The sequence below is a fragment of the Akanthomyces muscarius genome, chromosome 6 (assembly GCF_028009165.1).
Source record: "Akanthomyces muscarius strain Ve6 chromosome 6, whole genome shotgun sequence".
Lineage (NCBI taxonomy): Eukaryota > Fungi > Ascomycota > Sordariomycetes > Hypocreales > Cordycipitaceae > Akanthomyces > Akanthomyces muscarius.
This window is the reverse complement of record NC_079246.1, coordinates 3,770,766-3,795,323: the sequence shown is the minus strand read 5'-3', so window position 1 is coordinate 3,795,323 and position 24,558 is coordinate 3,770,766. Positions and strand designations below refer to the sequence as shown.

Sequence of the window (24,558 nt, the reverse complement as noted above, 5' to 3'; positions counted from 1 at the left end):
TGAATCCTAATAAAGACTTTATTACAATTATAGAGGTTAATATAGTGCGCTACTAGCTTAACACGTAATTACTTAGTGTAGAAGAGGTAGGGATAATTGATTTATTAGATACTAAGATCTCTGATAGTAAGGCTATTACCTTATAATTATTTGGTAATTAATTGATTTTATTTATGGCTATTATAAGGCATTTTATTAATAGGCTCTTATTAGGTGATGGTGGCTCCTAGGTGGGTTGGCTCCCAAGTGGGTGATCGACGTTAGCTGATTTTACTGCAACAGTCGCATTGGCTAACCGTGGTTTAATAGGGATTGAACATCCATGCGGGAGGAGACATGCAAATCTTTTGCAAGCGTATAAAACTATCGCTCTGATGCCATTAGAGATGCAAGCTATTTCAGCTTCGGTGCTATGGGCTCGGCTGGCTCGTCGTGTTGTAGGTTGTGACGGGTTTTGTACCGGATTTTCGTGAGATAATTGCCAGTCGGCGGGGACATGAACATTACGCTCACCCGATGCTCGTTGCATACAAGTGTCCCCTTTATGCACTTGCAACCTCCCTTAAAGGGTTGTGATAGCTACCCGTTTCTTCAGCTCGCTTTTGCTCTTGTGTCAACGTGACAAAAAAGCTGCCGTTTAGAACACCGTCTATGCAGGGAATGGAAGCAAGCAGATTGATTCTGTTGCAAGCACCAGTGACTGGGCTAGACCCACTTCCACCTAATGTGGTGGCTGCCTAACAGGACCTCGATAGCTTCTTCTTCCTTCCTTCATAGACAGTCAGTTCCTCAATACAGAAGGAATTAGGCTGTCGCCCATCACCACCAGCACCACCTTATGACCAACAGATTCCTCTCGTCCATATGCTTGGAACACATAATTATTAGCAAATTTCTATTCCGATGCATCATACTAAACTTGTTGCAGTACCCTGCTCTCTCCATCGCGGAGAGAGAGAAGTCTGCGAGCTCCCAAGACTTAGCCACTATAGTATCACTCAAGGAAGTTGGCCCGCCAGAAAAAGCCAGTTCTCGGGTACTAGACAGTAAGTAGCTTGAGTTCCGCTCCACTTATACCAAGTCGCGGTGTTTCCACTTCAGAGAGCTCCGATTCTCGGGCGGCAATCTTACATACAATGAAACGACAAAGGCAGAGCAGCGTAGAGTCATTGGTGTAGTGCTTTCGACCACAGGACCAGTCTTCGCGGACGGGGATGAGCAATGCAACAGAAGGTATTGAAGAACATTGGATGTTAGAAGTCTGGCGCGAACTAGCAGCAGAGCAATGGAGAACTTTGTTTCCTAAGCTGGAAAACTTAGGTAAAGTGCTGTACTATCATAGCGACGGGGCAAGGCAATCTGTCTCTTGTCGATGCAGTCTCCTCGTCGGCGACAGCAGCGGCGGCTAGGGCAGTTGCAAGGCCACCATGAACATCGACTTTGCCGAGTTCACCCTGAAGGCCGACGTTTTGCTCACCAAATATGGTCCTGGCACCGCGGGTATCTCGTTCCAGGCGTCGAGCCTGGGCCGCGGGCTCAACGTCTATCAGGGATGCTATGTCGTCTTTGGTTCGTATGCATGCACCGAATCAAGGTGCATGCTGCTGGTTCGATGATAGAGGTCTACTTCGAGAACATGGCGAGGGCAGTAATATGGATGACGCACGCGACGTATAGCAGTGGGATAGCCGGGCCGCGTCTGGACAACTCGAGTGCCTTTTTTTACAGTTTCGTTGTGCAGAGAGGATATGGTGTTTATTGGTGTCAGTTGAGATTCATCGTAATTCAAGTACGATCTCTTAGCTGTGGCTGTTGTTCCCCACGTTGCCTGCTAGAGTCTGTGGAATGCTGGGTCGCAAAGTGATTTCTCTATGACCGCATCAGATTTGTGCCGATCGAGGATCCTTGCCACACCGAGTTCGGATCAGGAGCGAAGTAGATGTTGAATTGAACCACTGGATATTTCTCATTCCTTCCCCTCAATTTTGGGATGTGATCACAGCGAAGGGGGGTTAGCCCACTATCATTCAATCGGCCCCGCCAAGTGGATTTTACAGCAGTCGAGTGACGTAAATCGTGACACTGCTGCGAGCTGGTAGTCATGGTTTAATGCAAGGGTGGCCAGAATTTTGTGCGCTTTTTCTCCTTTTCGTAGCATATATGGAGACCATCATAGGGTAACCCATTGATAATAGTGCTTGGGTTCTCCGCGTCGCTCGTTCCTTTTATCTCGAACAAGCTAATCCCACTCAACCGTATCATTACACACCGTTGCTCAGCGCCCACCATGGCAGGCAAGTGTTCAGAGACGCCCAGCTCACCGCCTGGTGGTCGCGTGACCCTAACAACAAATAGGCACAGAGAACCATCCTGGCACACTCTCTCTCGATTCTTCGAAACCGAGCTTTACCTTCAAATACAGCTCCACGGACGCGAGTGACAATAACTGGATTGGCATTTACTATGCATATGGCGGTGGACCAGACAACGGCGAATATGTGCAAGATTCGCTGACTTGGAACTGGGCGCCTTCGGGTAGCGGGAGTTCCTTTGTCTCGCCGGACAAATTGCGAAGCGGTACATATAAGGCCTATCTGTTAGGCGATGGCGGATATCGATTGCTAGCGGAACCGATCGTTATCAATCTCGGCAGCCCCAGCGATCTGGCCCTCTTCACCGACTCATTCCTCACTCACAACGCGCGTCAAGGAGAGGCCTTCACGGCTAATGTTGGAAATCTTGTTAATCGTGCTGGTGATCCAAACACCCACTTTTCTGTAACCGAGCAGAATTGTTGGGCCAAAGTGGATGGCAATGGCATCATCACCGGAATACCGCCCGCTGATGCCAGCGATACAACGATGTGTGTCACGGTCAAAAATGGAGGAGGTGTGGCAAGCCTGGAAGTTCGAATCCCAGTTCGAAAATCAAAAGAGCCATTGGTGGGAAAGCTACGCGTGTTGAGCTTCAATCTCTGGTTTGGTGGTCAGCCAGTGAATAATCATCACGAGAAACAGATTCGGTTCTTGGCACAACAAAACATCGACATCGTGGGCTTGCAGGAAAGTGGCGGCGGACATGGAATTCGCCTCGCCCGTGCACTCGGGTGGCACTCCTGGCAAGGCCCCGACGTGGCCATCATCACTCGGTATCCTATCGCGGAGGTTATCGATACTCCTGCCAAGTCTGGCGCAATTCGCATCAGCCTTGATGGCGCGGCGCTCGATATCGTGTTTTGGAACTGCCATTTAGGATATGATCCATATGGGCCTTACGACTTTTGCTTTGATCATATGAGCTTCGAGGAGGTCATGCAGCGCGAGGCTCAATCTGGCCGAACACCGGAAATCACAGCCATCATGGAAAGCATGAAGGACAGCATTGCCAATGCCGACAATGTTCCGCTGTTCTTCACTGGTGATTTCAATGCCCCATCTCATCTAGATTGGACTGATGCCACGAAGGATCAGCACTGTGGCACTGGCTACACGGAGTGGCCGACTTCGAAACTCCCCGCGGATGCCGGTTTGGTAGATTCGTACAGATTTGTCTACCCAGATCCTGCTTCCGAGCCTGGTATCACATGGTCTCCAATCTTTCTTGAGAACGGGAGCAGGAAAGAGCCAATGGACCGTATTGACTTCATTTACCACAAAGGTCGAAAGCTCAATGTCGACAATTCGGAAGCGCTAGTGGTGGGAGAGCCAACTGCCCAGCCAAATCATGCCGACAACGAGTGGCCTTCCGACCATAAAGCTGTGCTTACGGTTTACAATGTCACTGCTTAGCACGATTCAATACGTAGGTTCTTAGAGTTAGAAATTTAGAATTTGCGTCTGTTTATGCTGATAGAAGGGGACACTTACATCAAATTTGGAAGCATGAGCGCTTGTGTCTGGATCGAATTCTACGGCAACTAGGGTTTTGAATAGATGAAAAGTTAGGGGTTACAGACAGCTACAGAGGCTGCTATTCTTGTTTCATCATTCGTGCTTGTGATAAAGCTCGTCGCATATTAACACTGTCAGTCTTCGTTATAGCGGGCAAGCCGTCTATAAAATCGAGTGATACGGCCCATGGGTTATAGCGATAGATTGAGCTAGCGGTCCGTCTACTATCCACGTGAAGCCGACACGGAAATTGAGGGTCAAAGCTTTCCTGTCAATTTGTGCTGCTACAGAGTAATACACAACGATTTCAGACACGGAGTAACAGTTGAGTCTTTCGAGTCTGCGTTCGCGGTTTATTTTTTTTATTTTATTTTTCAAGAAAGAGCATGTGGCGTTAGGAAATGCGACCGTGGCACAAAATCCCGAATCTCGACGGCGAGATGGTGCTCGGCCAGCGTAGCACCGTGTGGCGCCCTCGAATTTATGTGGGGAAGTCCTCCCGCTGAAATATTCCAGGACGTCTGTGGACAAACTTGCAAATCTTGACGACCAGCCCGTTTAAAGTAGGACAGAGACTGTGGCGATGACAGGCCAACCGGATGATGCGGCATGCGATTCGCTCGTCGACGTGATGAAGAAAAAGAAAAACCCACAACAGTAAATGCAGGTCTATGTCATCATAAGTATCTGCCAATGCCAAATGATGAATTTTACTAAAGGCGTTGCTTGTAGGGTAGCTAGCTGTGTCTAGTGGTACGTGGTCCTTCATGCAACTGCGGACAATTGCGTTGGAGGAAGAGCGGAAATGTATTATATTATTAGGAGGTCTTACGGTGATGACCATTGATAGGAAAGAATTCATATCTGCATTTCGTAATGTTAGGCAGTGGGCAGTAGGCGCAGTTAAAAGTTGACGGTGTGGCCCTGCGGCGTTTAGTGCGTGACGACGGAGGGCGCTTTATTTCTTGCAGCGCCAATAGTACTCTATGTGAAGCAGAATATGTTCAATACGGGCATTGCAGTGTCCCCGTCGCAGGTATCTTACATGATCTCGTCCGCTAGCGTCGTACCACATAAGCTCACTGTGGCATTGCTGGTTGGTGACCGTTTGGCCGCACCCAAAAAGGTTCCATCACCTGCTCGATAATCGCATGATCAAACAATTGCCACGAGTAGTCCAAGTCCTGGGTCATATCTATTGACACATGTTGAGTAGTGGAAGGACTCGGTGTCTGAAGAGAATTGAGCTGTTGTTCTAATCGTGCCGCCAGCTTTTCGCGTAGGCAGGGCTTCGTTTCGTTTGTATCGCGTAACAGGTCCATATGTATTCGGATATTGTGAAAGTCTATCACAAGTTAACTCTGGTGGATCAGCTTTGGTAGTTGGAGAAAGATCGGTACCGTCTTGCTCCCCGGCACCAGCCTCCACCCCTTGTAGAACAATGAGGGCTGCCCATGTTATCATGACCAGATCCCAATTGGACCATATTGATTTGTCGTTAAGATGAAGCTTTAATGTCGCTCTGGCAGAGACGAGAAGCTCGTGTTGCTCATGTAGTGTGATACTATTCGATTGCAAGTTACATCCACGAGCTGGATGGTATATTGAGAGGACCACAAGTCGGTGCAGCACGTATTGCCGAAAGACAAGAGTGCGCTGATGGTCGGTCTCATCCCCAGTTTTAGCAAACTCCACGAGCCAATCATCAAGACTTCTCGCCCAGTCTCGGATGACTGCAGCATCGATAGGTGTAAAAGGGATGGACGAGGGGGCGCTGGTACCGAATTTGGCTGTGAAGCAAGACCAAATGGTAGGCAGGCCCCGACCAGAGAATCGAGACAGGCCTGTGTGCATCATCCGAGACAGACGGTATAGAGGGTCGTGGTGCGGAATCTGTAGCGCGGGGAACGGAGGTTCGATGGGAACCACAGGGCATGTCAAATGGAGCGATGCGTGCTCTAGATCGACAATTTGTACGCCCTTGAAAATCTTGGGCCAGTCGAAAATGTTCTCATCAATCTGCGACGGGCAGTGCTCGAGTATAAGATTGTATGCAATGGATATCCAAAGTCCAGTTTCCCGGACCTTGGCTTCATTGAGCAGGCTTGCCAGGACTAGGCCGAGAACAGAATGAAACGCAATGGCTTCCGAAGTCGCGGGATCATCGAATGGGATGGCGATCTCGCTTCCTGGTATGCTCAGTTGTGCGATGGCGCAGCTCAGGACATTGAAGTAGCCTGGCGCAAGTGCCGCATGCTCAACAGACCCCCGAATACTTGAGCAGTATAGCATGGATGCCAGTAACAGGGGCTGAGGCGAGGAAAATATTTGCTTACTCGGAAAGAAGTGAAGCCCAGGCATTTTGTCATGAAAACTATAAGCATGTCAGCGACTGTTTTCTGCGCAAGGATGGAAGGCCTCATACGTCTCCCACAGGTACTGTATAATATTCTTGTTCCAAAGCACTGCATCCCGGGGCCCTGTTGTACACCGCTCAAGGCTCGCTACCGCATCCCACAGGTGCTGAAGCTGGCCACTGGCAGAATTATCCAGCTGAGTCGGCGCATCTTGGGTTGTTGGAGTGAGCGCTGGCTTTGCCTCAGGGTCGTCGATTTTCCCCACACTAGGAAGTCCAAGGTGGTCCTCAATTATTTTCACGCGTCGCAGAATATCGCGTGTCACGTCGTATGATGCCATCTCCGCCAACGGCATCGAGGCTGGCACCATGAACGCAGAGGCATTGGCTCTCGGCACAAAAATACAGGGAAGCCCAGCACGCTCACAGCGGCGGCAGGTGTTACCGGAATCTATCCGGCATTTCATTTTCTGCCTGCGACAGTTGACTGAAGAGCATTAGCAACATGGAATTGCCCATGTGTCCGCGCCGACTTCACACCGGGGTGCTCACTGCAGGCCTTGCGTGCCTTGGGCTCTCCTGATTCGTCTTCCATGGCGACAGCACTGCGCCGAGGTGGTTGGTGCCAGCGTTGTGCACTAGTGGTTGGGCAACTGCGCAGAATGGCGAGCCATCAGGCGACCAGAAAGGGAAGATTCCAGGCTCTACTATGCTGAAGCTTTCGTGCACGCGCTCAGTAACCCTCCAGAAGATGATGTGTTTCTGGGGAGTTGGGGAATGCGGGGGGCAGGACTCCACCGCCATCTACGCCAAGCGCCGGCGCTGACAAGGCATGGTTGCTATCAGGCTATCACACAGTGCGCCAACGTTTACTAGTTAATCTGTACAGGTGTCATGAACAGGGCACCGTAATCTGGTCATTGTTGCAGGGCTGAAGGAGGACTGGTTAGATTCGGATGAGCTGCGTGACACATGCGACAGGTGCTGGTGCTGGAGCCAAGATCTTGGTCTCCAGAGATATAAGTATACGCAGTTAGTTTACTGGAGCCTTTGCTTTTTATTAAAATGAGGTGCGAAGGGATTTGTCCCGGCTTTGCCGACTTTCGGCGTCACACCAGATCTTGCGCCAGTAGTGCGAGAGGAGGCCAAAATACAGAGGCCTGAAGGCTAACGTCAACTAGTGCACGCTGTCTGCGGCAATGCCCGGTAACTTTCGCCGGATATTGCCGGGGTCTTTGCCATTTTAATTGTCAGCGAATTGGCGGCGCTGCGTGTCTGTGGCACTACAGTGGAGAGTATGGCCAGAAAAAACAGGCACAGGCAAAACGGTGCTATTGATAGCGCGTCATTTCTTGAGCTCTTTTTTTTATAAAGCTGCTCTCTCTTTGTAGCGATGACCGCCGTGTTGCCATGTTGAGGGTGTTCTGACGCATTCGGTTGCAATGTCAGGCAAAGTCGTACCCGTAGATCGCGGCGCTCAAGGCGCAGTCGCTTGCTTCTCTTTGAGTGCGGCTGACATATGTGGTGCCACGGACCACTGCCTGCAATATATGAGTTGGTACTCAAGAAACTGCTTATTGGCAGCTATTTAATGACAAATCGTACAGATGACGCGCTGAAAGAAGATGGGGGCACACAGATCCCATCTTTCGTTACCAACATACCAAATGGACTCGAAACAGGAGTATTTCTCGCCGTCGATCTTGGAGGCACCAATTGTCGAATATCTGCTTTTGAGCTACATGGCAATGCGACGTACTCCATGAAGCAAGCAAAACACGCAGTTCCGCAAGAATTTATGGTGAATCGCAGGCATGAACCTTTATTCGACTTCATTGCGGAAAAGCTTGCGTCTTTTCTCACGGCGAACCCGGAAATGGCTGCTAGCAACACTCCCGAATTGGGTACTCCGAAGGCTGCCAGTTTTCGCAAACTGGGGTTCACCTTCAGCTTCACATATGATAGCCATTCCGTCAGCCATGGCACCATGCTCCAGTGGGACAAAGGCTGGGACATTCCGGATGCGATTGGAAGAGATCCCTGCCGCATGCTGCAGAACGCTATCGACCGGCAGAAACTACGTGTCCGCGTAACTGCACTCACAAATGATAGTGTCGGTACGTTGATGGCAAAAGCGTACACATCATCACATGCATGTAGTCCATTGATTGGTGCAATCTTTGGAACAGGTACAAATGCTGCTTATGTCGAAGACCGGGCGAGGATCGAGAAACTGCCGCCACTGAAAGAATCTTACCGAAGTGAAGACTCTGTCATGGTCATTAATACTGAATGGGGAGCTTGGTTTGACACAACGCCGTCTGCCTTGCCTGGTTGTATTTACGATCACATTCTCGATCGAGAGAGTCCTACACCGGGACAGCAGCTTTTCGAAAAGCGAACCTCTGGACTATATCTTGGCGAACTTGCGCGGTTGGTAATTGTCGACTTGATCGCTTCGAAAGTACTACAAATGACGCTTAAGCTTGGGTCACCTCTTGAAACGGCGTACCATGTCAGCGCCTCTTTTCTATCCTTGCTCGCCACAAGTTTTGACGAGCCAAAAGCTAGAGACTGGCAAACGGTAAAGATCGAAATTTCAAAAGCCCTGCATGTCGATAATATTAGCATGAAGGATGCCCAAATTCTCGTGCAACTGGGAGCTGCAATTGTGAAACGTGCTGCCCAGCTTGCAGGAGCCACAATTGCAGCAGTGATCATCCACTCTGAGAGACTTGAAACCATCTTTCAAAGACCAAACCCAAGTGCGTCCTCAAAATGGAGACGGTGGCGTAACTGGGCGGCATTTAGTACTACGATCTGCTGTGGTTGTCGAGGTCACAGGGACAACAACGCACCTGCGCTGCTAGATGCAGCAGCAGGGTACATTGAAATTGGTATCGATGGCTCTTTGTTTGAGTATTATCCCGGGTTTGAAGAAGAAGTGCGACGTGCACTTCGTACTGTGCCCCGGATTGGAGTAGAAGGCGAAGCCAGAGTAAAAATTGGACTGGCCAAGGATGGCTCCAGCCTCGGAGCAGCTCTCATAGCGCAGTCGGTACCTTAAAAATCATGTATATACAGCTTTGTTTATATTTCGTACATAACTCAAAGAGATTGGAACCGAGGTAAGAGCGATAAATTCTTTTTCCCTCCTGGGCCGTGAACACCGAGCAGGTGTCTCGGTCGTTTTTGTGGCTTGTGTACAGTATGCTCTAGACTTAGTGACGAGGATTTTTTTATTCACCAGGTGAAATGAACATCTTGAAGGATATTATATGTATCTGATTATGCATATCCTAGAGTCTCCGTATATGGTCACCTGGACTTTGCGGACTCGAGTACGGGGAAATTGCCGACCATCACCGGCTTACCTCTTTATCGTTGCATCCAAAGCACTCGGGCCTGTCTCAGGCACAGATGATCATTAGCAATCTCACCTCCGCATTCTAATCAAGACTAACGCGAAGCCAACAAGTTATATTTTTGCTGAAGAAACCGGGGCTCTGAAGAAACCGGGGCTCTGAAGAAACCGGGGCTCTGATGCACGGACAAGTGCTACCGACCCGCACTGATGATCGCCAAAGCAGGTCTATGCTCTCAACTATAAATATAATGCTGAGCCCTTCCTTTGAGCAGCAAGTGAAGTCAATAATCGGACAACCGAATAGGCGAATCAGACTGCAGCCATGAAGACCTCAAGCCCGGTCCTACTTGCAGCCCTTCTGGCTGAGGCGGCGCTCGGCCGCCAGATACCTCAGAATGTTCGCAATTTGTACGACTCGATCCGGGTGCAAAAGGCCTGCAACATCGAGCTGAAAGGTGGCTTTTATAGCCAAGAACAAGATTCCAAAAGTATGCTTCTACTTTGCCAATCACAGTGGCTGTGTATATTTTGCTGACTACTGGCACCACTAACTCTTAAATTCTAGATTTTGGATACTGTGGCGATCATCTTTCTGACTATGGAATTATCTATCTTCAGGGCAAAAACGGAGAGCTCGTGAACATGGATATCGACTGCGATGGCGCTTTGGGAGACGGCGATGGGAGCTGCGACAGCTCCAACGATACTCAAGGACAGACGACATTCCAAGCAGATATAGAGGGCTACGGGAAAGGCATCAAGGACCTGAATGCTTACGTCCACTCCTATGTTGTACTAGGTAATGATGGCAGCAAGCGTGATTACATCACTTTCAAGCCTGAACAGTATGGCGTGGAGCCTCTGTCTATTGTGGCCGTTGTCTGCGGTAACAAGATGGTATGTTGTGTTGCACCCTTTTGCAGCGTGAAACTACTTCTAACTCTTTCTCAGTTCTACGGGGTATGGGGCGACACCAATGGCGACGATGGCCCTCCTCTCGTTGGTGAAGTGTCTGACTCGCTTGGAAAAGCCTGCTACGGTGATTCTGTGAATGGAAACCAAGCTCACGACGAAAATGACATTTTATACATTGGGTTTACCGGGGCGGATGCAGTCCCAGGCGCTAGCGGCGCTCAATGGGATGCTGATAGTTTCGACTCCTTTGAGTCGTCTTTGGGATCACTTGGCGAGCGACTGCTGCAACGCATCGGCGACGGCAATAATGGCGGTGGTCGCAGCCCTGGCAACTAGGGAAATTCTCCCAGCTGCTCCTGAAAAGACCATTGTCTAGGCGCTCATTGCTCGTCCGACGATGACTGCGACGGCGATCTGCAGTGTGGGTCCAGCAAGTGCTCGCAATAGCTCGTTTCACGAGAAAACCCTTGCTTCTCGGAATCTCCAGAACAGCACACTTAAAATTCGGTAAATTATAAATTTGGATGCTCATCATTTATTATATACTTCAACCATCACTCTCTAGTAAGCTCGAGATGGAAGCCAGCGTAGATGTCGCCTCGTACCGAGTTTCGGCGATGATGGAGCCGGCTGCCTGAACGTTGCGGACAAGGCCGACGGCAGCGCCAACGTATGTTGCAAGACGACCCTCTGGGCCCCAAGCTGCGTCCCCGGACTTGACAGCCTCGTCGTGTCGTATCTTCAACTCTTCAAAAGGAATACCATCTTGGTGGTCGGTCCAGCTCTTGTTAATGATAGTTCGGGGGGCGAATTGCTCAGGCCAGCCATATGTTCCTCGTAGGTGATTGTATAGGTGCGTGCGAACTGTAGATGTTGCACTGTCGCTGGCGCGCAGCACCTCCTTTTGATAGCCGTTGCTAATGCGAGTCTCTTTTGCGGCCAACAGCCGGGTTCCCATAGCGGCGCCCGCAGCCCCTAGAGAGAGAGCTGCTGCGAGACCCCTTCCATCTATAATGCCCCCAGCAGCTATGAGAGGAATGCCGCTTTCGCTTGCTGCGTCGGAGATCTCGGGGAAAAGTGCCTGCAAGCCGACACCATCCTGCGCCCTGCCATGCCCACCAGCCTCTGCGCCTTGAACAACAAGAACATCGGGTGGCGAAGAGCTAGTAGCAGCTGCAACTGCTTCCCGTATTGTGCCTACTTGGATCCATATTTGGACCTTGGGCACGGTCTTCCGCAGCGCTGTCGTCCATTCATCGAGCTCTTCTTGGCCACGGCTAGGCGCGAACAGCCAGACCGCGCAAGGGCTGTTCTCTTGCAAGGCATTCAAAGCTTCATTTAAATCTGTGGTCCATGTTTGAAACCCTATCCCAACAGGTAAAGTTTCGGAGCTAGATAAATGGCTTTGAAGAGATTGTGATGCTGAGGATCGTGCAAGTTGCGCCGCCTTGGCCAAGTCGACAGCCGCAGCAGCAACCTTCACAGGGGGTCCTATGAATCCTAGACCACCAGCCGCGGAGATTTCGACCGCCAATTCCGGGCCTGCGAGAACTCGCATTGGCGCTCCGATGATGTACGGAGCTTTCAGCCACTTGTAGCGCTGGGCCAGTAAAGCCAGTTGCTTACGCTGCCGGGCTACCCACATGTCGGCGTGTAGTCGTTGGAACGCAGACAGGACATATGAGATGATCGTCTACTCTGCCAGTGACAGGTAAATGGAGAAACAAAGAAAATAGAACGGTCCTCCACTGTGTACCGTAAGGTGTGAATTGTGAAAGACGGATTAGTTCAGAGGCCGCCACGCGTTTGTATAAGTAGCTTGACGACACGCGTCGGAAGCACTAGGTCCCGCATTACCCGTCGTATCCGCCACAGTAGTAGCAATAGTCACAGTCACACACATAGCGACAAGGTGAGCGCTACAATGGTTAAAAAGTTTCAAAAAATTGGAATCAAAGAACTAATCTTATTAATTTATTCCTTGATTGTGCGTTTCCTTTTTGCATGGCAGAACGGCCCGTCAAGCGAAGGTGGTATAAATGAGAACATATTTGCGGCGGCATGTTCGCCTATATCAACGGTGAACGAGCGCACTCCACACGTCTAACTCCACGTAGTTCGCATAGTTCCTTCAGCGAGTTCAATATATTATTTGGTTGTAATTCCCGTTGATAAATCTTGCGACGTTTTTCTCCGGTACTGTCGCATGAAACCCGACTGCTGCCTACCCATGCTTGGAATCACGCAATCCGATGAAGACGTTCCTGATGGCCCTCCAACCGTCTATAAGGGGATAAAATCCAGCAATAAGCATCGTGCCCCACACCCAAATAATCGATACAATTACCCAAGCTTCGAAAAACGACTTGCCGAATATATAGTGCGACGCATACATAGGAAGCGGCCTGCCCTCAGGTTAGTGCTGGCTGATTATTGCGACTTGGAAAGCTTACCATAAGACCCAATGCCCCAGGAAGGTTGCCAGAGCCCAGAGCGAGGATATCCGCAGCCAGCGCTTCAGACGAAGTTTGTCTGCGGCGTACTGAGAGATCACTTGCTCATGGGACTTCAGTTCCTCATCTGAGTCACCAGGAGCGGATTTCGCGAAGGCCAAGCGCTCTTTTCGAAAATCTGCCCACTGGAAGTTCGCCGGCTTCGCAAGTGTAATCAAAATCGAAAAAAGACAAGGACTGAAGGCCGAAGCCACAGTACCGTAGACGCAGGGCAGAGTTTGACCAGTCGATGCCACAGTAACTTCACCATACAACGCAGAGGCTGTGCCAAGCCAGACTCCAATACCAGTTGCCATACCCAGAAGCGGTGATAGCACCGCTGCTGCCTTCGACTGCCTCTTCCACAATATTGTAAAGACTGTTGGGAAAATACCGGGACAAGTCAAGACACCCAACATGTAAAGAGTCCACCCCAAATCGACTTTGCCGTAATGCAGAGCAGTTGAGAACGCTGCGGCGAAAAGCCCAAACCCGACCACGCCAATATGACTCCAGCGGATTGCATCGCGATCCTTAGCTTCTCTGTTGATATACTGTCGGTATATATCGAAACTAAGGATAGAAGAGACTGAAATCACCTGTGCACTAATTGTTGATGTCACTGCCATGAAGACTATGAGCAAAACTGCGACTGCACCACCCTTTCCCGCGATCGCGACCGCGGCATATGGTAGGACCAATCCACTTGATATTTCTGAGGCATTCATCAAGCGTGGATATGTTGGGAAAGATGGTTGATCTTCTAGGGCGAGCGCGGAGAAGCTCATAATGGTACCCAGACACCAGGGTATGGCAAAGTACGCAATGCCGCCAATGATGTAGCCTGGCACTACAGCGTGCGGTGCTGCACTGAAGGCTTTGGCAAAGAAACCAGTGTCCATGATAACGAGACCAAAGTTGGCCAGAGTATGAATAATGCCAAAAAATATGGCCTGTTTTGAAAGTTAGCAGAGCAAATCCCAGCATAATTAATCCGAGACTTACGTCGCGGCTGGTCATGGTCAAATATGACCCGCCTTGGTTACCTGACACAGGCCGATCCACAGCTAATTGTGTAATAGTATCAAATAGTGTTCCAGGGGAGCTTATCTCGGGGGTAAGCCAGACTTTGATAGTGAAAAAGCAAACAATGACAGTGATCACGAAAGTGTGGAAGTAGTCCGTCAGGAAGGTTGCCTTGATGCCACCCACAAAAGTGTACATGATGACTCCGACAGGGAGGAGGAATGTAGCAGCAATAATGTGCATTCCAGTTCTACATGTGGCAGCGTCAGTTTCTTGCTAGCCATAGTGGCGATGGTAAGCTGGATTTGACTTACAGTGCCGAAATGGCCGCACTGGCACCTAGAAGCATGTTGGCGATGGCAATGATGTTGTTTATCAGACAAAGCACTATCCATACGATGTGCCCAACTTTTCCATATCGGATTCGTACGATTTCCAACAGAGTGTGTGCTTCAGGGATTCGCAATTTGCAAGCAATTCCGAGAACCGCAAAAAAGACGATCATAGGGGAACAACTACTAATGTCAGCAAGGCCGTCAAACTTGGAGTGATAGCGATATACCCTGCAGCGAACCAAAAGGGACCAGCGACGCCGAAATTATAGCCAACCAGGCTGCTTGCCAAAATTGCAGTACTCCATAGCCAGGACGAAATCACAGCCGATGCCGTCAGTCCAGTACCCACTGTCCGATTCGCAGTCATGAACATTTCGGTCGTCTTGTTGTCTTCTCCGGCTGTCCGCTTTAGTATATGTGTGATGAGCATCATTATAATGGCAATAAGAAAGCCCATCACGATGATGACTACATAGCCAGCCGCTTGTGGTAGTGGCGGTTGAACCGCGCTGGGAGGCTCTCCAGCCCTAGAAGTTAGAGGTCCCGACATACTCAGTAGTACGAGATAGATTGTTGAGGGTGCCCAAATTTATCCTCACTGCTGCCGAGTAGTTATAAGATTCTGAGAACCCTGGGATCTATCTATCGCAACCCCTTATCGAACTGCGATTTTACAAGCATAGGGGGGGTCTGTGGCTGACGGATGATTGGCCATCAGTCGCATTGCGCAACCCTACGAAGCAGGTACGCCATCTCCCCATCAAACCTTGCAGTATTAAAGACGAACCGAAAAAAGACTGGCAGCTGATAATCGACATGGAGTAACCTGTTTTACCTTTCCACTGGGCCGGTTAAGCTCATCCCGGCCTTGTCAATGCGACGTTGTGGGGATTGCATGCGCAGCAAGCACTATTGCGCAATCCGAGAATCACTGTGCGAGAGGGCATGCCGCTATCGGAGGCAATCCAGCTGCGCAGCTAGTAGAATAATATTTCAACTCTCCTAAGTTGACTAGGACTGCGTGAGTCAACGATTCTTACTCACGACAATTGGGTTCTTGAACAAAATGGCTGCTCAGAAAAAGCTTATCCTCAACGCCTTCGTAGAATCGTGCAGTGGGCACCAATCCCCAGGGCTATGGCAGCATCCCCGTGATCAATCTTGGCGATTCAACGAAGTTTCTCACTGGGTAAATCTGGCCAAAAAACTCGAAGAAGGAAAATTTCACGGTGTTTTCATTGCCGACGTGCTGGTACGTCGTTTCCAGTGTGGTGTGCTCACTCGCGCTGCTAATATATATATTAGGGTGCCTACGATGTCTACAAAGGTCCTCGAAACCCCGATCCTGCCATTGGTTCGGGAGCGCAGTGGCCTGTAAATGAGCCTCTAGCTGTTATCTCCGCCATGGCAGCGGCAACAAAGAACCTCGGCTTTGGCGTCACTGTTGCGACCACGTATGAACAACCATACCATCTTGCGAGGCGCCTAAGCACCATCGACCACTTGACAGGCGGAAGACTCGGTTGGAATGTTGTGACAGGTTACTTGGACTCAGCGGCCAGAAATCTCGGCTTTCAGGAGCAGCCGAAGCACGACGAGCGCTATGCGGTAGCTGAAGAGTACATCGACGTGACTTACAAGCTCTGGTACGATGAATGCTGTTTCAGACCACGCAAACAACGCTGACTTCTTGATAGGCAAAACTCCTGGAGAGATGATGCTGTCAAATTAGACCGCATAACAGGGGTCTATACGGATCCGGCTCTGGTCCGCACCATCGATCACGTCGGCAAATACTACACAGTGCCCGGCCCGCACATTTGCCAGCCATCTCCGCAGCGCACTCCTGTTATTATGCAGGCTGGCACTTCAAGTGCCGGAAAAGCCTTTGCGGCAAAGAACGCGGAGGCTATTTTTGTTGCCGGTCACAGCCCGTCGACTGTCGCCAAGAACGTCGCAGAAATTCGCGCCAAAGCAAGAGATGAGTTTGGACGGGACCCTAACGGCATCAAATTCTTGGCCCTGTTCTGCCCCATTATTGGAAAAACTCAAGAGGAAGCAGAGGCAAAGTACAAGGACTTCATTCAGTATGGCTCTGAAGACGGCGCACTGGCCCTCTTCGGAGGATGGACTGGTATCGACCTGTCCACTTACGGCGACGACGAGGAACTGAGACACGTGGAATCAAACGCCATCCGATCGGCTGTGGAAGCTTGGTCAAAGTCAACACCAGGGGTGCCCAAATGGACAAAACATACTGTCGCCAACCATATAAAGATTGGGGGCTTGGGGGCCACCACCGTGGGCACACCGGACAAAATTGCGGATGAAATGGAGAGGTGGGTTCGCGAGGCAGACGTAGATGGCTTCAACCTGGCGTATGCGCTCTTCCCGGAATCATTTGAAGATGTTGTTAGTCTGCTGTTGCCTGTCTTAAGAAAGCGAGGGTTATTCTGGGATGACTACAGTGTGGATGGTGGAACATACCGAGAGAATCTCTTCGGCAGCAATGGCGGAGCGTTTCCTCCTGCTGATCACCCAGCTGCAAAGTACCACTGGAAAGCTACTGATTGAATAATGTTACATGGTAAATATCACAAACTTTGTAGCATAAGCATTACCCCTACGTTCAGTGACTAAGCACCCCAGAACTACGGGCTACCAAAAGTCACACCTTACACGTCCATCATCTGAAAGCCGAATTTTGGCTTCTCCTCTCTGATCCGGTATCGCAGTCCTAAATGCCTCTGTGAAATCCGGCTAAGCGTCTCGGAAGATGAGCAGCCGGCGCTGCATCACATGTCTCAGTGAACCTTGTTTGTCGCATTCGACTCCAGACCCAGAGCAGGACAGTGACGTAGTAAACCATGGTGCACAGCAAGAACTAGGAAGAAAATGCACAATGACAAATGATCTCAAATAACATAGCGCGATAGCTACTGCGGCTCGCAGATGATCGGTGGGTCAATGGAAATGGCGAACAGTCGCGCTGAGGGAGGCTCGCGATTGCGCAATCCAGCACGAATAAACGTAACCCTGTATCAACGCTAACGCAGACACGGCCATTTCAAACCCCGGAAAGACTGATATCGATCTGCACGTGGGATTTCATTGATATATGTCCATAGCAAGTAAACGCATCGGCGAGCACATTTACTTCGTGGCTTGCTGCTCAAATTGCGACAGTATGGCATCAATCACAGTATCGAGCGGTCCCGAGATCTATACTACCGACTCAATATTGCAAAGCGCCAAGACTCAATCTATCCTTGTGCTACAAGCTCCTCTCGAAAAGTACACTCTCATGCATAATTATCCAATTCCTTCCCTGCGCGACGCCACGGAGATTCTTGTGCAGACTGAAGTGATAGGACTCAACCCCATCGATTGGAAGTCGCCGTACGTTCAATCCATCTCAGGCAGATCTTTAGCTGACAAAAGCTCTTCTAGAGATTTCAATTTCGGAATACCACACTTTCCTTTCGTACCTGGACGGGAACTTGTTGGGATTGTGTCGCAGAGTCACACGGCATCGCGCTTCAGACCTGGCGATAGAGTACGCACCATTAGACCCTTTGTATTTTGCCGTCGTTAACATTACAAAGGTCATTGTTATCTCGACAGACTACAGAGACGCAAGGAAAGCAGCATATCAAGAATTTGTTGTCGCGCCAAACTACAATGTGGTGAAACTGCCACGGCAGCTATCGCCAGAGCAAGGCGCCGCGCTAGGTGTTGCTTTCGTGACTTCGGCTTTGGCTTTGGGAAGCTGCTTCGGGCTGAGCTTCAGCGACATTATGGATGGACCAGACTTGAGAGCCTTGATTCACAGTGTGAATGAAAAGCGAATACCGGAAGATGTTCAACATGAGGCGCTTCGCTCAATTGACGACCAGGAGAGGGCACTTGAGGGCGATTGGGTCGCGATTTGGGGAGGTATGCCATCATGACTGTTGAAAACCATCGTATGATCTAATCTGTCTTAGGATCTGCTACTTCAGCATACTTGTCAATCCAACTAGCACGGATGGCCGGATTGAAGGTCGCTGTGATTGTAGACCAAGCGCGACACGGGTTTTGGCTCGCGGCCGATAGCCATGCCCGCCCCGACCTGCTGATAGACAACAGCGATCCGAGCCGGGCAGTTCAAATACTATCGGCGACAATAGGTGATAAGCTTCATTTTGGTATCGATACCAGTGGAAAAGATAGCGCTTCGTTCCTTCTGAAGGCTCTGCAGAGAAGTGGCCACTCGCATCAATCACCGTCACCCCCACCGACCCCGCCATCACGAACTAAAAGACGGGCGCATTTGATCGGCCTCGCCGGTTTACCAAAGGGTGAACACTCTAAAGACTTGCAACTGCACTCTGTCCCTTTGAAGCTGTTCCACGAGGTGCCTGAAGTCGGCAAGGCTCTGAGTGAGTGGATGGAGAGGCTGCTGCACAGTGGTCAATTGCGAGCGCCAAGGATCTTGGGAAACCACTTTGGTCTTGCTGATGTGAACAACGCGCTTGACCGTATGAGAAATGGAGAGATTCGTGGTGGGAAGCTTGTTGTCACTGTGTAGTAGTCGCTGTCCTGTATCACAAGTGAGCGTTTACTATGAAAAAGAGCTGGCAAGCTGGAGATCCGGGCGTGGGAGAAGAGGGCTAATATCCACTCAAAAAGCCACAGATACATCCGAAGTCATATGACTGCTATTTCAGTGTTGAATACCATATTAAGATTCATTGTCACGGACATCACAAATTATGTTGTCTCCTCCCCCCTAGTAAAGGTCGGCTCCAGGTTTCTGTGGCCAGCAGTTAGCAGTTAGCCTGCTAAAACTGATGCTGCCAGTTCTGTGGTCCGCCCGCACACCACTTCTCTGTGTGCCTTGTAAATCTTCCATGACCACAATTCAAATGTCACAAGAAGTTTGGAGTACATCTCTAGCCCAAACGCCATTGTGCAGTCTTAACAGGCCGCCGCAGTATATCAAGTCAGTGGTGCGAGCCAGCGCCGCCTGTGCGGTCTGGATGGTTTGCTTCGGCTAGATTCCGGATGCGCGTCATAATATCTCTAACAGAGGTGGGAAAGTAATTGTAGGATCAGTGCGCTGTGTACACAGAAAAACATGGCCTCTATTTATGTCCACGGGATTTGTGGCATGGGTATCGATCATCTTCCGTTTTCTGATGCTCTTGCTGCATGGAATATGTCAGCGTCTCAGCCCCTTGCACCACTTCTTTTTGCCAGAGAGGCCCTGCTTGAGCTCCGCGCCAGTCTTCATGTGAGCGGAAAGGCCACCCTGTTCTGGGAGATACATCTTTACATACGCGACGCGGTGATCTATGCAAAAAAACAAGTCCGGGACGCATTCGCACGAGGTCGGCGCAGCTGCCGCTAGCGCTTGTTCTTCCATGAGCATCTTTGCTTCCACCAACTTCCACGATATTTCGTTGTCCCACAAGCCGTCGCAGTGACGCCACTTTTGGAGCAGCATGATGATGCGTCGTCTGATGGCGCCGTTTCGACAAACGAAGCCCGTCAGGCGCAGCACTTCTTGTACAGAGAGTGAGTAATAAAAAATGCCCGTCAGCGACAACCCAGCATTCTCACGGCGCATTTGCTTCTTGACCAGCTGCTCTGCCGCGTTGACGATCCGCTCCCACTTGTGCGCATGTTTCACCCAAATCTCTGGACTCCGGTGTATCATGATGGCATCGAACGTTTCTTCAAACAGACGAAATAGCTGCAGCAGCGCAATAATGTCAGCATCCTCTGGCGCGTGGTGAGCCAGTTGTAAGTAGCCTTCGAAGCGAATTGTCCACAGACGGAGCGCGTGCTGTCGCACCTGCATCTGTCCTGGCGACGGAGACGCTCCTCGTGTACCGCTATTCTGTGGCTCCCAACTCTTGATTCTGGCCCAGCCTGAGTGGATATTCAGATACGCATAGTAGGCTTCATCTAGCGAGTCAAAAGGCTCTGTAATTAGCGGCACTGGTGCCTGGAAGTGAGATGCTACATCCTCGGTGAAGCTGGCGATTGAGTCAAACGAATAATAGACATCTCGAATGAGCTGCATCGTATTCGCCCGTCCAATGACTCCTTCCGACTCTTGATGATTTGCCTCGTCCAAAAACTTCCACTGTTTGGACAGTTTTGCAGCACCAGCCGCATGAGTCCGCGCTTGACTTAGGTCGGCACGCAGCAAGCAGATGCCAGTGTACAGCGCAGTCGCGGTGAGTAACATTTCCTGTTCCGCTCCTGACACCATGTTGTCGTTCATGGCGATGATAAACCTAGATGATAACGTATACTGTTGGGAGGCAAATGTATAATGCTCTTCTGCCAAGCGAGAATCCCCCCCATTGAACAAAATATTGGCCCTTTGATACATTGCCGCCAGCGCCAGCGCTGCGTGCCAAATGGCGGGGTAGACATAGGTAGCACGCAGCAGATTCTTCGTCCAAAAGTCGGGCTTGATGCCACCATTGACCTGGCGCACTATGAGCGTCTGTAGGAGGTGAAAGATCTGCCTCTCTTTCTGGGTGGGAGTGTGACCATGAGGAGCCGTAGACAGTGTCGGCTGTTCAGAGATGGATGTTTCAGGCGAGGTATGTTGGGACGGCGTAGTTGGATAGACGTAGCCGCCGCATTTGCGCTTGGCCGATATACATCGCGCGCAAGCTGGTTTAGTCTCGTCGCACTTCACCCGGCGAGCTCTACAGACGGGTAATTATTAGCACGGGAACTCTCAAGAGCGAATCTGGCATGTTATTTGGTGGTCGCGGATCTGGGCAAAACGAATCGCATGAGAGAAAAAAAGTGACCACTAACCTGCACGTCATACAACCAGTTTTGACCTTGGGTGCCCACCTTTTGATGCGCGGGACGTCTTCGTCCGGGTTGTGCTTCGCTCGTCTTTGAGGCGGACCGTGCGAAGTCTCGCCACCACCAAAGGCCAAGAATCGAGGGCCCATGGCGACCGCAATTCCAACAGTCGCGCCCGAAATGCACTCTATGAGGGATGGCAGCGGTCGGCGGCGAATATACCAACCATGATGCCAGGTCGTCACTCGGATTCTGCCTGCGTAAGACACAATTAGGAAGTTGCTGAAGACTGTGACAGAGTTGGAGCTGAACGCTTCGCGGGGATGCCTCCATCAGCAGCCGCACATGAATATGTGCCAACCAGCACAGCCAAAAGGCAATCGCACGTGACCCACTTCAACTGTAACTGCCTCCCAGACGTGGTCAGTGATTCACTTTACCATTTCAGCACAAATAGGCTCTCGGCAATCACTAAGTTTGGTAAGTCAGCTTGGCAGCCAAGCATGGTCTAATAGGCTGCAGGATTGGGGGCGACGCCAATAGAGCTGCGCTAGATGGCGAGTCAACAAGTCCGGCCGCCAAGGCCGAGAAGAAACCCCCCTACAGTAAATTTAGAAGGCTTCACATGTGGTATCAGGGTAACGTCAAGTGCCTGATTCCCACATCTCTAAACTCGCCAAGATTTAAGTGCATCTCTGTAGGCTGCACGCTTAATTCGGCGATGCTGTATGCCAGCATCGTATATTCTTAACATGTATTCCCAGCATACGGTAACACCATTGGAAAGGTGTAAACCTGTCGCCTAACTATCGTAATTGTCCGGCCTGTGCCCGAGTCCGCCTGTTTATGCGATGCACGTCCGGCCGGCTCTCTGCTGCATCGAGTCGGTAATATTGCCAATCTGTAGCACAACACCCATGCCCACTGCCTGATGCCAGAGGACGTGACAATGCATGAGCCATACGCCGGCATTATCCAGCGGGAATCGCAAAACAACGTAGCCGCGGGATTGAACATATACAGTGTCTTTGAAAAGCGGCGTCTCAGTGTTGAAGTATTTGGCTTCCTCTGCGGTCGCGCCGGGCTCATAAGGATTATAAGAGCGACCCAGGTCAAGTTGGCGGGCGCCGATAACATGAAACGCATATCCGTGCTGGTCACAAATATTAGCTTTGGCAAATTTGCGCGCCGAAGCAGCATCGTTGATTTCTTACCAGGTGAAAAGGGTGGCCCTTGTCGTCGACATTGTTGACTACCAGATCGATCCACCTGTCCTGGCCATCTTGGTACCAGGGCGCACGGAATGTGCGGAGGGTATTCGCCTGCTGCGTTCCATTTGCCCACTCATCCCTGTTGAGAGCCAGTAAAGGCTTGGCCTTGGGATCTTTCCACACCCATGAAGTGTGGTTGACCTCACCCCAGGGCTCATCGTGTCTAAAGTTGTTAATAGCGAGACTGGTATACAGCAGCGCCGTCTCGGCTGGTTCTTTGCGAACACCTGAATCCGAGGATGTCTCGGTGCCGTGCGCATCTTTCATGTTAAAAACCTCGACATTTTTTCGGATGTCATGTCGCACATGGGTGGATGCGCTCGATCTACGCCACTGTAGGGGAAAGTCTTGGATGCGGGTGAGTGCCCAATTTTTCATGGGCATCAGTCTAAGTTTTGACGTTAGCTCCGCGCAATCATGACCAGCTGCCAAAGCACGCTTACTCGGCGTCCAAAACAATTTTGAGTTCCGTGTCTAGGAAATGCTCATCATCTGCCGGTGCGTCACTTGGGAGCAAAAGAATGTCCATCCGCTCTCCCGGGTACAGGACACCCATAGTAGGCGTTTGCGGCGTGTCTACAGAGACATATCCGCCACCATCGACGGTAAGTAGTTGCATGGTGCCGTTCTGCAGCTGAAAGGACAGGCCCGCGGCGGCACCAGTGTTGATGACGCGAAGACGAATGGCTTTGTCGCCTGACATGGCGAGCACTGGAACATTTGTCTCTATGCAGTCTATCGGCCGTGCTGGGCGCGCATTGGAGCAATTATAGGACCCCACGCCGTTGATAAGGAGTGAGTCTGGCACAGGCTGGTAACCGGGCATTAGCTTCTGTTCTAGCGGACGCATCTGGAACTTGCGCGCGCGCTCACCTCGTATGCAAAGTTTTGGTAGTTTTTGTATTCGCCCAGAACCTTGTCTGCGCTGCGATGATACCAGTCGCCGACGAGAAGTAGTCTCTCTGCGTCATACTCATGCCGCGACAAATCGGTCTGCCCGGTCTGCTCGTCAGCCGGCTTGTGAATAATCAGGCCGCCGTAAAGGCCGTCGGCACGCTTGACAGCAGAGTGCGCATGATACCAGTAGGTGCCGTGCTGCGCTGGGTCAATTCGAAAGTTGTATGTAAAAGACTGGCCCTCAGGTATGCCACACTGCGTTACTCCCGTCACGCCGTCCATCTCGTTGGCATCTGTCAAGCACATTAGCTGACGCAAACACACGAGTTGTGAGCGCGGCCTACCCTTCATCAGGAGACCATGCCAATGCATGGCGATGCCTGCATCGGTATCGTTGAAGATCTTATTCGTAACGGTAATTTGCAGCTCATCGCCAGAACGCGCTTCTATTGTTGGACCGGGAAATTGACCTGGGACATTGTTAGTACATCCCGAGCCACGAAGCTGCCAACTGGTAAGCTCTATTTACCGTTGATGAAGTATACATATCTCAGGACGCCATCCGGGCGATGCTGCTGTCGCGTGATGTCCCAGTTGAGCTTCAGTGTGCGCGGAAGACGAGAATTATGAAGTTCTGGGTGCAGCGCAAAGGGATCACTGTCGTCGCTCGGAGCTGAATCTGTCGTATCGACCACGCCATGTGGTGGTGCGATCCAGGAAAACGGGAGAGGCGCCGCGTCCGAGTATCGCAGCGCAACCAGCAGATACAGCGTGGCCGTGGTCAGCAGCAGCACCAAACCGCCGCACAGCGACAACCGGCGCGGCTTGGGCTGACGCGGCTGAGTGTGATTCAGCGGCGCATCCATCATGCAGTGCGCTGGGAACGTTGAAGGATGCTCATGAGCGGGCAATTCCAATTCGCGAGGAGTTTGATCTTGCGTTGCTCAAGTGCGCTATGGGCGGTCGCCCACACTGAATAGCGAAACCGTTGGATATGACGTACAAGGCATACAATTCCTGCGTGGCCGGTAGTCTGATTTTCGGCAGGACTCGGGTCAGAATGGAAAACAAAGAAATAAAATCATCCAAGAAAATGCGAGTTTTCCTCACTGCCGGGCCGGTCGGACCCATCTCTGTCCGAGATAACTACTTACAAGGCCAGCATCTATGGCTACGACCTCATCCGGCCC

At 50.8% G+C, this 24,558-nt stretch overlaps 11 protein-coding genes across 11 annotated transcripts; 6 read left to right on the top strand and 5 right to left on the bottom strand.

Annotated features, from left to right (window-relative positions):
* Positions 1–2,287: 2,287 nt before the first annotated feature.
* Positions 2,288–3,920, top strand: LMH87_001365 (uncharacterized protein; the record flags this gene model as incomplete). The annotated part of the gene is made up of 4 exons (XM_056199428.1): positions 2,288–2,294; positions 2,356–3,530; positions 3,789–3,801; positions 3,856–3,920. 4 exons carry the CDS (start codon positions 2,288–2,290, stop codon positions 3,918–3,920), a joined length of 1,260 nt encoding a protein of 419 aa, XP_056056276.1.
* A 735-nt stretch (positions 3,921–4,655) lies between these two features.
* Positions 4,656–6,841, bottom strand: LMH87_001364 (uncharacterized protein; the record flags this gene model as incomplete). The annotated part of the gene is made up of 7 exons (XM_056199427.1): positions 4,656–4,663; positions 4,723–4,874; positions 4,936–4,948; positions 4,996–5,235; positions 5,291–6,264; positions 6,316–6,733; positions 6,799–6,841. The coding sequence occupies 7 exons, from the start codon at positions 6,839–6,841 to the stop codon at positions 4,656–4,658; spliced, it is 1,848 nt and encodes a 615-aa protein (XP_056056275.1).
* Positions 6,842–7,796: 955 nt separating this feature from the next.
* On the top strand, positions 7,797–9,042 carry LMH87_001363 (uncharacterized protein; the record flags this gene model as incomplete). The annotated part of the gene is made up of 4 exons (XM_056199426.1): positions 7,797–7,800; positions 7,854–8,363; positions 8,436–8,830; positions 9,001–9,042. The coding sequence occupies 4 exons, from the start codon at positions 7,797–7,799 to the stop codon at positions 9,040–9,042; spliced, it is 951 nt and encodes a 316-aa protein (XP_056056274.1).
* Positions 9,043–9,935: 893 nt separating this feature from the next.
* LMH87_001362 (uncharacterized protein) lies at positions 9,936–10,864 on the top strand (the record flags this gene model as incomplete). The annotated part of the gene is made up of 3 exons (XM_056199425.1): positions 9,936–10,101; positions 10,179–10,510; positions 10,565–10,864. The coding sequence occupies 3 exons, from the start codon at positions 9,936–9,938 to the stop codon at positions 10,862–10,864; spliced, it is 798 nt and encodes a 265-aa protein (XP_056056273.1).
* Positions 10,865–11,075: 211 nt separating this feature from the next.
* LMH87_001361 (uncharacterized protein) lies at positions 11,076–12,173 on the bottom strand (the record flags this gene model as incomplete). Its single annotated transcript, XM_056199424.1, has 1 exon — positions 11,076–12,173. One exon carries the CDS (start codon positions 12,171–12,173, stop codon positions 11,076–11,078), a length of 1,098 nt encoding a protein of 365 aa, XP_056056272.1.
* Positions 12,174–12,752: 579 nt separating this feature from the next.
* On the bottom strand, positions 12,753–14,931 carry LMH87_001360 (uncharacterized protein; the record flags this gene model as incomplete). Its single annotated transcript, XM_056199423.1, has 5 exons — positions 12,753–12,933; positions 12,982–13,973; positions 14,026–14,296; positions 14,361–14,561; positions 14,609–14,931. The coding sequence occupies 5 exons, from the start codon at positions 14,929–14,931 to the stop codon at positions 12,753–12,755; spliced, it is 1,968 nt and encodes a 655-aa protein (XP_056056271.1).
* Positions 14,932–15,447: 516 nt separating this feature from the next.
* LMH87_001359 (uncharacterized protein) lies at positions 15,448–16,955 on the top strand (the record flags this gene model as incomplete). The annotated part of the gene is made up of 3 exons (XM_056199422.1): positions 15,448–15,633; positions 15,687–16,027; positions 16,079–16,955. 3 exons carry the CDS (start codon positions 15,448–15,450, stop codon positions 16,953–16,955), a joined length of 1,404 nt encoding a protein of 467 aa, XP_056056270.1.
* Positions 16,956–17,568: 613 nt separating this feature from the next.
* Positions 17,569–18,331, top strand: LMH87_001358 (uncharacterized protein; the record flags this gene model as incomplete). Its single annotated transcript, XM_056199421.1, has 3 exons — positions 17,569–17,780; positions 17,832–17,937; positions 17,987–18,331. 3 exons carry the CDS (start codon positions 17,569–17,571, stop codon positions 18,329–18,331), a joined length of 663 nt encoding a protein of 220 aa, XP_056056269.1.
* A 77-nt stretch (positions 18,332–18,408) lies between these two features.
* Positions 18,409–18,951, top strand: LMH87_001357 (uncharacterized protein; the record flags this gene model as incomplete). Its single annotated transcript, XM_056199420.1, has 1 exon — positions 18,409–18,951. One exon carries the CDS (start codon positions 18,409–18,411, stop codon positions 18,949–18,951), a length of 543 nt encoding a protein of 180 aa, XP_056056268.1.
* Positions 18,952–19,584: 633 nt separating this feature from the next.
* LMH87_001356 (uncharacterized protein) lies at positions 19,585–21,349 on the bottom strand (the record flags this gene model as incomplete). Its single annotated transcript, XM_056199418.1, has 2 exons — positions 19,585–21,091; positions 21,207–21,349. 2 exons carry the CDS (start codon positions 21,347–21,349, stop codon positions 19,585–19,587), a joined length of 1,650 nt encoding a protein of 549 aa, XP_056056267.1.
* A 695-nt stretch (positions 21,350–22,044) lies between these two features.
* LMH87_001355 (uncharacterized protein) lies at positions 22,045–24,237 on the bottom strand (the record flags this gene model as incomplete). The annotated part of the gene is made up of 6 exons (XM_056199417.1): positions 22,045–22,353; positions 22,415–22,859; positions 22,915–23,282; positions 23,345–23,661; positions 23,713–23,838; positions 23,898–24,237. 6 exons carry the CDS (start codon positions 24,235–24,237, stop codon positions 22,045–22,047), a joined length of 1,905 nt encoding a protein of 634 aa, XP_056056266.1.
* Positions 24,238–24,558: the final 321 nt, after the last annotated feature.